The following is a 12,019-nucleotide window of genomic DNA, read 5'->3' on the forward strand; positions in this document are numbered from 1 at the left end:
GAATTGATCAAATAATGTTATATGTATATTTAATTTAAGACAACAAAAATTAATAGAAATTAGTTTACATATCAATTAACTTCCTTCCAACCAAATCAAAGTGACTGAATTGATTTTGTTTCTTTTTTTAAGAATGTAAATGAAAATTAACTCATTCTATTTTCATAGCTGAGGTATTGCTTATCTGAAACAACACTACATAATCATTTCTTGGTCAGTTTTCATTTCGTGTTCTGAGTTAGTCTTTGTGAAGAAATTAAAAAAAGGAATTGAAATGGTTCCCTAATGAATCTAATTATTCTAATATGAAAACTAAGGCTGAATAATTATTTTTGAAAATAAAATCAATGATGGTTAGATAATGAATTAAAATCATTTTTCTTGAAAAACAAAGCTATGTTTGCTAAAACACTTCAATATTTTGTACAACCTCATACAGAGGGCAAAATTAGCATTATGCTAATAATACAAAAAATAAAATAGTGATCACAAAGACTAGCTCTACATGTACACAGAATTTTTATGTGAAGCAACACAGGAATGATTTTGGCTTGGCATAGACAATATTTGTTCAGAAGCTATGCCTTGATCTACATTATGTGTTACTGCAGACATTCAATAAAATCAAGAGTACATACCAAGCAGATAGTTATATACAAGATAGAAACAGCATTGCAGAATTTTAATAGCAGAAACACTTGATTAACTTTCAAAATGTAAGGAGGGGAAGAAAAAAAAAGAACAATTCTAAACATGATCACACAAGCTTTATTTCATGGACTCATACAAGGTTTTGAAATAAAGTCAGGAAAGGGAGAATACAGAAGAGGCGAGAATAGGTGTGCTCTTTCTTTCCTTTAATTGTATTCTTTAGGTTTTTTTTATTTTTTGGATGATATTTTTTGTATTCTGTAACTGGATTCATCTGTAAGGTCAGGCTTTGCTGGTAAGTTAAACCTGTAATGCTTCAGTAGCAGGTAAATATATAGAGTAGGGAACAACCTGTCTTAGTACTTGTCAACACTTAGTCTACGAGGAGAAGCGGTATATTTACCTAACTCCCGCCGGGAAGAACATACATCACTTTCAGATTCACTACGGCTGCTACGTGCCCGTAATCTGCCTCGGCCCCGACGACCTGCTGTAGGCTTAGTAGGTTTCAATGGCACTGAGGAAGTCTTTTCTGATGCAGTAGTTGCAGCTGATGTAGGAGATGATGCAGGCGATTTGACCAGAGGAGGTGAGGTGGGCTTGGATGAGGGTGGGGCAGATACTGTTGCCATGGAAGATGATGAGTCTGATCGTAAACATGTTTGGGAAGTTTGCTTAACTGATAATACAGGGCCACTTTCAGAACTTGCTGAGAGTCCTTCTGATGCTGAAAAAGAATCAAGATGCAATATAAAAGAGCAAGTTATTAAAAAAATATAAAATCTTACTCACAAAGTTGACATATTCAATGTTTTAAATCCAAAATTTACCAATTAAATTTATAATTCAATGAATTTTTTTTTTTTAAATAACAATATGTACATCATTGGAATAAAAGATCTAGTTAAAAGAATTATTATTTTGAAGGAAATACATGGAAATAGTAGTTTTCATCTTGAAGAACAATGCTAACAATATAGTCATTAATATCATCATTTAACATCCATCTCTGATGCTGACATAGGTTGGACAGTTCAACAGTGTCAAACTGTATTGCGATCCAATGTCTGCTTTAGCATGGTTTCCACAGCTGGATGCCCTTCCAAATGCCAACCACTTTAAAGTGTATAGTGGGTACTTTTTTTCATGGCACAGACCTGAGTGATGCTGTTATGTAACTTGATTGAGAGGGAGGTAACTTTATGCTAGGTGTTGAAAGGTTAATATAAGATAGAAAAGACGAGAACAGGATTTTTGTTATAGAGGAGATGCTACTTTGCCTTATTTAAGGATAGGTAGGGACAATAGCAGCAGAGCTGGAAAGAGAGATGAAGATGATGGTACCAGAGTGTGGTCTCAAGGCACATGTGGGTGAATAGAAGAAAGAAAGAGACAGAAGATTCAAAAGGGTAAATGGGTGGTGGTTGCAGTGTGTGTGGGTAGAATGATAGATGATTGGAGCTGAGGTAATGGGGTAGAGGTGAATAAAGTGAACAGTAAACAAGGGTGGACGGGTGGTTGATGGTAAATGAGCTGAAAGGAAGGTAGGTGAGAAGAGTACAGAGAGGGTGAAGAACAGTAGATTAATTATATGATGACTGCAGAAAACAAAGAAGAATCCATCAAAATTTAATTAAGAATACTATTGCTATTTACTAAGAAACAATTGCAATATATGGCAGATGAGATGTAACTGCTGGAAGTAGCCCTGAATAATTAGCTACCATTACATAAAAGCTTTCATCAAGATAACAATTTCTGAATATGGGCGTGAGATGGAAGCTATTCTGGGAAGAGTGACTATATTTGAAATTAGGAGCAAAAGAGGGAAATAAAGAAACTTAGATGTTATAAGCAAGAGTGATCACCATTAGAATGGAAAAGAAAAACTGTATACCACAATAATAGCAATAAAAGAGAAAAAAAAAGGTTTGTGTTAAAGGAAGAAGTCAGGAGAGTTTTGAAGATTTAGCCAAACTTCAGCCAAAAGCCTCTGATGAAAAGGAAATAACATTTGTGAAAGTGGCATAGCAGTCATATCAGCTATTTAAAAAATGAAGGGCTGTGGAACCCTAAAACAACCTGCTTTGAGATAAGCCATAACAGTTTAAAATATCATGGCAATTATTTCAATGACAGATGAGTCATACAGTCTACACAAGATATGAACTAAAAATACACATTTCTGTATCTTGCTGATTCTTTTATATAATGATATATCAAATGAAATAAGTCTTCTCAAAACTAAATGTGAATAGCAGACAGATTTCTGCTCAGTGAATTATTATTAATTAATAAATACACTAGGCTAGTCCTGATTAGAAGCAATCAATTAATATTGCTTTACGGTGTAGATATATATTGCCAACTAAATTTCTCACTTATATAGGATGCAAACTTGAATGCTTCTCATTATCATTCAAATGCTATGAAGGTGGTGAGCTGGCAGAATCATTAGCATGCTGGATGAAATGCTTAGTGGTATGCCGTCTGTCCTCAGGTTCTGAGTTCAAATTCCACCAAGGTCAACTTTACCTTTCATCCTTTTGGGGTCAATAAAATAAGTACCAGTTGAACACTGGAGTCAATGTAATCAACTCATCCCTACCTCTCCCAAGATGCCCTTGTGGCAAAAATTTGAAATAATTATCATTCAAATGCCTAAACATAAAAGATTTTGGAGATAAATCAATCTCAACTAATTACATATGTTTTCAATAAAATGTACAGTACCGTGGGTATATATTTTCTACTGCAATGATGAGCTGACAAAGGACTTGTGAATGGAATTAGTAAAGGAAAAGTGCACAAAAGTTGGTTGTGCATGTGTGTGAGTGTGTGTACACACATCTATCTGAATGTCTACATTCTGCACCTTTGCCTGAAAGTAATAAGCTAAAGATAGTGTCATCTGTTGACATTCCCTATTAAAAAAATGGTCTTGTAGCTCTGTTTTTCTTTTTTGAAGATAAGTAGAATGAAAAAAACATTCTTTACTTGAAAAACAGGTAAAGGATGGAGACAAGGAGGGCATCCAGCTGTAAACAATGTTACCTATCAGTCCAACCCATGCTAGCATAGAACAAAAACAAAAAAAAAGACATAAAACAAGTGAATTAAATAAAAGAAACAGAAGATAGTGTAAATTATATAACAGAAACATCACTTACAAGGTTCAGTTCCCTGAGCAGGATCTTCATTCTCACTGGAACAAATATTTCTTTGTAGAGCGAGTCTTCGCCGCACTTTTATTATCTCTTTTTTAATTCTCTTTGCAAATTTAGAGCGCTTGCCTAGAGAAAGTATTCATTTATAACAATATTTATCAAACTTGAAAAAACAATCATTCAAGAAATTTAACTTCTTCCTTTTTTTAAAAACAACTGCATAATTTACATGCTATAAGCAAGTATTATTCTTCAGAGTTCTGTGAATGGCACTATAAAATCTAAAGAAATAATTCAATTGAAAAGGTGGTAAGTAATCTTGTTCAGCTATTACATTACTTTCAAGCATCATCATGTCACTACAATACTTTCAGAGGCTTGGCAAAAGTCTAAAACATATCTACACCACACACATACATTAGAACCTACCTGTAATTTAAAGTGATTAAAAATGGAAGCAAGACTAAAAAAAAAAAATTTCTACTTTAAAATATGCAAAACGTAATTTTGTAATATTTTCTTTCCAACCACCTATTAAATGCTTTGTTAGATGGTTTTGCAAATTCTGTAATTGATAAATAAGGCTACTGGGACACCAGAGTGTGTGTATGCACATGTGCATATGTGTGCATGCATGCACACATTTAAACAGATGACTAAGTGGGTTGGCAACAAGAAGGGCATCCAGCTGTGAAAACTGCCTCACAGAGTACCATGCAACTTGTGCCCACATGGAAAGGCAAGCGAAAAAACAAAGATGATGCATGTGTTTGCATATGTGCATGCCTGTGTGCATCCTTATTTTACATCCATTCACACACACACAGATAATATAGTCAATAAATATTGTTTTCACATTTTCCTGTTGTTACAAGTAAAAGCAATAAATCTGGAAAAAAACAACAACTTTGCTTTGCAACCAAGTGGTTCTAGGTGTAATACCACTGCACAGCACCTTCAAGTTTACTGATACTTTCCATGTGGAATTTGGTAGAAGGCTGTAGGTGTGAGTGTATGTAGATATATATAAAAATAGACATCTCTCTCTCACACACAAAGTTTCAGATTCAGTCTGTGTGTCACTTTGGGCAAATGATTTCTATAGTCCTGGGTTGACTAAAGTCTTGGAGTGGATTCAGTAGCCAGAAACTGGAAGAAGCTTGGGACACATGCATGGCTGTGTGATTGTAATTTTAAGTACAGTCCCATGGTGTAACATTTTGAACGAGTGTCTTCTACAACAGCCTCAGGCTAACCAAAGCCTTGCAAGTAGATTTACAGAATCTGGAAGAAACTCTGTGTGTGTGTGTGTGTGTGTGTGTGTGTGTGTGTGTGTGTGTGTGTGTGTGTGTGCGCGCGCGCACACATGTATGTATACATGTGTTTGTGTCTTCTTGTCTTGACAAAGTGATACAAACACACAACAGTTGTAACAGTTGTAAACAAGCATCACTGTCATATAAATGGTGATGTTTGTTTCCAACCTCATGTGAAAAATGTCTGGCTATGAGGAAATATTACCTTGGAAACAGGTGAGGGTTGACAACAGGAAAGGCATCTGGCCACAGAAAATCTGTAGGCATGTGTGTGTTAATGATACATCTCATTCACTTATATGAAAACTGCAACAAACAGGCAGCGATGTTGTCAACAATCATCTGCTTGCTTTGCACCTTCAAAGCCAGATTGGAATAAGAGATGCCTAGCTTCAAAGTCAGGAAAAGACTAGTGACAGAAAAAATATCCAACAATAAAATAATACCTTGATAAGGAATTCATCTTTGTGTGCACAAACAATTAATTTAGTCAACTTTATATTACCACGAACATAACCAATTTTCCTTCCAGAAAGTGTTATTTATTTTTGGTATAATGTGGAAACGCACAATTCTTCTACTTACCGCCGTGAGGTATGCTGTTTGTCATGTCCATTCTGTCCAGCAGCAAACTTAATTGCTCTTTCAGTGGCATGTCTTCCTTAACATCTTGTAGAAAACTGTCAACTGGAAATAAAGTGAAAACAACTCTTGAGATATATGTCAACTGGCAACATGAATGTCATGTCTTATCCACCTGTCTCTTATGAAATACAGCAAATTGGAAACAGAATCAGCAGTGTGTCAGTCAAAATATCTAATAGTATTTGGCTAAGTCCCTTTACATTCTAAGTTCAAATCCCATTCAGGTTGACTTTGCCTTTTAATTCTTCTGAGGTTCATAAAACAAACACTGGAGATGATGTAATCACTTGTGCCCTAGGTGTTTCAGTATGACCACAATTCACTGACTGAAACTAGTCGAAGAAAGCATTGTCTGTCTAAGCAACCACACACAATTTAGAATAGACATAATAGTAGTCCCAGCATGTCTACGACGTGAACATATATACTTGGAGATATATACTAGGGAAAAAAATTAAACCTTCTAACATTCAGAGTGGTTAAAACAAATAAAGCCCAGATGGATGTTCCAATACTAATCTAAAACAAGTAAATTTTAGAATAGCCCTTAGGTTTATTGGAGCTAATTCCTCAACAGATGAATGAACAGAAAAACAGAACTGTGCGTCCTGACAGGAATCACATTTGATAGCTAATAGCGTAACGCAAGTTAAGATTCTACAATGACATTAGTAATATACAAACATTGGTAAAGCACCCATTTTAGTTCATTTTATAATTAAGAATTCTTAAAACAATCATTTCCAAAGGAAATGATCCGGATTTTCATAAATACACCCCTCTTCTAAAATGGGAGGGGAGGGGAATGCAAACTTGAAAAATAATAAACACCCTCCATCACGCAAACACACGCGCACATATACATACCAACACAGGCACACGAGTTATGTCCCTTGTACCTATAGGACGGTCGCCCAAATTATCTGTTTACAAACAGCGCGTGGCACAACTTACAATCACTAAAGTAAATTAATATAATAAACACGTGAACATGGAAATATATGAAGAACTGGTTTTATTTTTCAACATTAACAATGTTCTCTTACGTAGGTATCTATGAAAAGGGAGAGTGTGTGTGTGTGTGCGTGCGCTATATATATAATTTTATGCACTTCGTTCATGTAAATGTGTAGAAGTAAATATTTTCGAAATAGTACTCAATACACAGTAAATATCACACATACACACACACATTCACCAGCTTTTCGATTTTTGGTGTTTTTAAGGACTTCTTTCGATTTATCAATGGTGAAATCGGCAGTTATGACATCAAGGAAGTAGTCAATAATTGATGTTATTTGTGTATCAAAAACTGAGGGCAAATTTCGAAAATAATCCTTCCACTTTTTCTAAGTGTTCCTGTGGGTGATTCTTAGCTTCAATTTTGACTTGTAGTTTTTCTGTCCACTTATTTCGTTTACTGTCTGCTAAACTAGTGGTGTCTGCTTCTTTACAGCGTGCTTAATTTGATTTATTTTACTTAATGTAGTTTTGTTGTATAAGGTCCACTAGCTCTTTTTTTGTAGCTTTTTGAAACAATGCATTTGAGGGGCTTGGATGTAATAATTTTAGTTTGAGCCACTTTTTTGGGGTGTTTTCTCTTTATCATCTTTTGATCATCCCAGGAAAGACGTTTATTAGTTCTTGGTTTTATGGGTATGATCTCTTTTGCAACTTCTGTGTGGGACGGTTCAAAATAATTGTATACTGTGTTGGAGGAATTTTCTTCATTTTCATTTTATAGTAGCTCAAATCTGTTTCTAATTGCTATGGTGTATTGATTGCAGATTTCTCTGTTGTTGGTTAAAACTGACCAGTCATATACCAGAGGCTAAAAGGATTTGGTTTTGCTAACTCTAAAACTAAAGCAAAATTTTGATGTGACAATTTTGTAGTTGCTGCTCACTCCGTCAAAAGTATTGTAAACATCATGTTTAAGGTGCTATTCACCCATTTCTAGTTGGGCAGCATGTAATCTAGTTGGGTATTTGAGCCATTGGCATAGGTGAATGTATATAGCCTGGAGGGTTTCTTTTAGAATTTGACATTTCGACATACCAACTGATTTTCAAGAAAAAACTCAGTTACATATTGGCTATTTATGGGCTTCAGATTTTTCAAGATGGGCATTCATATTACCTCCAGTTATGAAAACATTGTGCTTTGGTATTTGTCTCACTGATGAAGAGCCCGATAAAAATTGGAAACTTCATCATCTGCTGCATTCATTGATGAACAGCAAGGTATGAGTGATGGTTCTGGATTTCCTTAAGAACAGGTTATGTATTATTCTTGCATGTATTTTCAATATGCACTTCAGAGGGCTCAGTAGCATGACTACAATAGCAATGGTGGAACTAGTAGAATTTTCCCAAGCTGAGGCTGAGATGAAAGTCTGGCCTTTATTAGTATCGTTGTGTTTCAGCTCAACATCATCAAAATAAAGGTTATGTTCTTGCACACAGATAACATTGATTTTGTGCTTGATGTACATGTATAAATTTATATACTTGTGTATACAGACATTATGTATGCATATATATATATATATATATAGGTATGTATTGCCTATAAATATTGAACAAAGATCTATATTGCTGGTAAATGTTATACAGACATAATTAGTCATTATCCACAACAACAGCAGCAATTAAAGTCTACTCTCCATGCCAACATGAGCTGAATGGTTTGACAAGATTCAAGAAACCAGGAGATGGTGTCATACTCCAATGTCCATTTTGGCAAGGTTCTATAGCTGGATATCCTTCCTAACACCAACCTCCTTACAGAGTGACACTTTTTTTTTTTTTGTGACACCAGCACTAGTGAGGTTACCTTGCTACTAAAAGGGCTCTAAAAATGAAGGAGAATCAGAGGAAGGATGTGATAATTCTAGATGAGGTGATGAGAGAGGGAGAAGTGTGATGAAACTGATTTATAGTTGTTGAGAGGCTGGTAGAGGTAGAAGTAAGAGCAGACACTACTGGAGAAGGAAGGATAAAATGGACAGGGTACAAGGAAGGGATTAGTATCAAGAGTTAGTGAGAAAGGGAGTGACAGAGTGGTAAGGGTGAGGAGATGGGTTGAAACAAAAGTGGACCCAAGACTCTCTCACTATAAAGGCAAGCGTGAACAGATAATTAAGAGAAGGAAACATTACAAAGAGAAAAAGAAATGAAGAACTGATAGGGTATTGAGGTGGCAGAGAAGCTATGAGGAGAAGAGAGTGAAAAAAAAAATAAAGAGAGTGATGGATGGCAGTGAGCTAACAAGCTATGAGATGATACAAATGATGGAATGCTGATTGAAGTGAATGGGTAGATGGATAGAAGGAAAATGAGCAGATGAGGATGAACCATTAGCCCCTCATACATAGCTTAGTGAAGGCTAGAGGTGGTAAAGCGATGGAGGTTAGCAGAGCAGCCATTCAAAGTGTGGAAGCTTCATAGGTGGCAAGGAGATAGGAGAAGATGGGTTAAGGGTGATAGAGAGATTAGATGGTTGGAAGGAATAGGGAAACGGGTGGAAGGGGTGAGGTGATCAACAGGTAGATAAGAGGTGGAGGTCAGGGTGTAGGGGTGAAAGTAAATATCATAATGATTTTTTTAACATCTACTTCCTGTGCTTGCATGGGTCTTACAAGATATCAGAGCAGAGTACTTTTACAGCTGGATGCTCTCCCTAATGCCAGCCCTTACCTGTGCACAAGCAAGGTAATATCTTCCAGTCTATAAATAACAAACAGACCACATATGGTTACATGGAGAATTGGAAACAAATAACACTGCTTGTATGAATCGCAAGCCTTTTGCTTACAAAAAAACCATGCATGATATCAAGACATGCTTATGAAGAAACCTAGGATAAGCTTATGCAGTAGACTGCAAATGAACAATACCATCTGCATGAACAGTTTGGCCTTTATTTACAATCAGTGAACACATGTCAAGACAAAGGAAAATAAGTACTCACACAAATGAAAACTTACATGCATATACACACACACAACAATTTCCATGTTATTTTCATTCACAAGGTATATGACAACCCACAGCTAATAGTAAAGGACACTGGTCAACAATATCCAATATAGAAAGATCGAACCCTTAACCAAATGGATCCAAAGTGAATATCTTAAGCACATTGCCTAATATATACATAAATACATACATACCTATAAATTACAAAAACACACACACACACACAAGTGTATGTGTGTGTACATGTATATACGTACACACACACACACACACACACACACACACACACACACACACACATATATATTCACATATAGATATGTGTATATGATTGCCTCATCTACTCAGATGACAGCCACTTCACATTGCCTGATTGTTCTGATTTACTTTCATCTTTGCATGAGCAAGGACTTTATAAACTACAAAGCAGACCAAGAAATTGAATAATAGTGAGACATCTGAATGTAGCTGGATTTATGAGGGTGGGCTGAAAAGTTCAGAGGCTGACAATGAGAGAGTGATGCTAGAGCTGTGAAATCTTGCATACATTAATTTCAACCCTTCTTATTAATAACTGCATTGTTTCTTTCCAGGTAAATTGACATCTGACTGTTCAAAGAAGACTTCAAAAGTAACTAGTAGCGACATCTCTTGAAAACAGACAAAATTTGGCATCATGGTGTTTTCAAGTACCAGCAGAAAAGGGGTTGAGCCCCCAAGGAGATACATGAGGATCACGCTTCAATTTTGTCAACAGTACAAAAGTGGATAGCTGAATTTAGGAGAGGAAGGGACAGTCTTAAAGCTGACCCATCATCCTTAGTTGAAAGACACCTGTTGTTAATGACCTGTTGTTTGTAGTTGTAATTGTGTACCATTCCTCTGTTTTTTTTTTTTTTTCGGTCTTGTTTCTATATACATTCGCTTGCTTTCTTTTAGATTTTCTTGGGGCCAGCCAGATTCAAGCAGTTTTGAGTGTAACTGGCCAAAATTGCTGAGATAATCTGGAACTCAACTGAGGATAGAAAGCTCCGAATGACCTGTCCAGGTTTTTTCCTGTCCTTTTTTGTATCATCTGTCTGGATGTTTTGTTGTCACCTTATTTATTTAATATTTATTTTTCACTGACGTTATTACTGTTATTTCTTTATTTTCTGCAAACAAAGTGCACAAAAAAACTACACGTTTGCATTATGTTATATATGCAATAATAATAAAGGACATTACTGTGTATATGTTTACAAACCAAGGACGTTATATAGACCTCCTTGATCCAAGTTAGAGAAGGGGGTGCGTTTTATTCACAAAATTTAGGTTTTTCAGAGGTACAGCCCCCTAAAAATCCCCTGCGTATTATACTCAAGGGCAGACTATACTCGAGGATTTACGGTATATCTTAATATGTATAATCCGTTAATGTGGGTGCTGGGAAGTGGTCAGTGGTAGTGTATGTGGAGTGATGTGGGGTGCTAATGTGTGCAGAGTGGGGTGTATATATATATATATATATATATATATACACACACACACACACACACATTCATGCACGTGTGTGTATGTGTGTGTGTTTGTCTCCTTGTTTTGACATCATGTGATAGCTGTAAATGAATGTTACTGTCATACAAGCAGTGTCATTTATTTCAATATTCTGCAAGACCATGTCTGGCTATGGGGAAATATTGCCTTACTTGGAAGCAGGTATGGGTTAGCAACAGGACAGGCATCTGTCTAAATAAATACCATCCACCCCATGCAAGTATGCAAAAGTGCATGTTAACATCATGAGGATGATGAAACAATCATTTTACATATTAGAGGAAAACACATGCATATAATTCAGTCCTGCATTCATGTACTAATATTTACAAATACATACACACTTAGTAGTATAATAAATATATACAGCAATAACAAAAATAAAATAATAATATACGGAAGATACCAAATTAAATCATTAATTATAACGAATTGGAAAATTGAATAAATAAATACTGCAATCTATGGATACATTTGTAGACACTCCCAATAAAAATGTGCCAACTATATATATATATATACACACACACACACATGCAGTCAGATAGTTGTATACATTTGGGCGTAATACTTTTACTCAAGCCAGCATACATACTGACATAGACATATAATCAAATTTTTGTACTGTGTATGTTCATATATATATATATATATATATATATATATATATGCACACATACATATATACATTATATATGTACACATACATATATACATTATATAT

General features: G+C 35.4%; 1 protein-coding gene across 1 annotated transcript in view; it reads right to left on the reverse strand.

The window, feature by feature from the left end:
- The window catches only part of LOC106883885 (bromodomain-containing protein 1), a 106,396-nt gene that overhangs the window by 13,060 nt on the left and 81,317 nt on the right, over positions 1-12,019 (reverse strand). The window contains exons 9-11 of the mRNA XM_014935024.2: positions 5,720-5,821; positions 3,822-3,944; positions 1,055-1,378 (exon numbers count right to left, since the gene is read on the reverse strand). Of these exons, the coding sequence (XP_014790510.1) occupies positions 1,055-1,378; positions 3,822-3,944; positions 5,720-5,821 (549 nt within the window). The remainder of the gene's footprint in view (positions 1-1,054; positions 1,379-3,821; positions 3,945-5,719; positions 5,822-12,019) is intronic.

This window comes from Octopus bimaculoides, chromosome 1, assembly GCF_001194135.2.
Source record: "Octopus bimaculoides isolate UCB-OBI-ISO-001 chromosome 1, ASM119413v2, whole genome shotgun sequence".
NCBI lineage: Eukaryota > Metazoa > Mollusca > Cephalopoda > Octopoda > Octopodidae > Octopus > Octopus bimaculoides.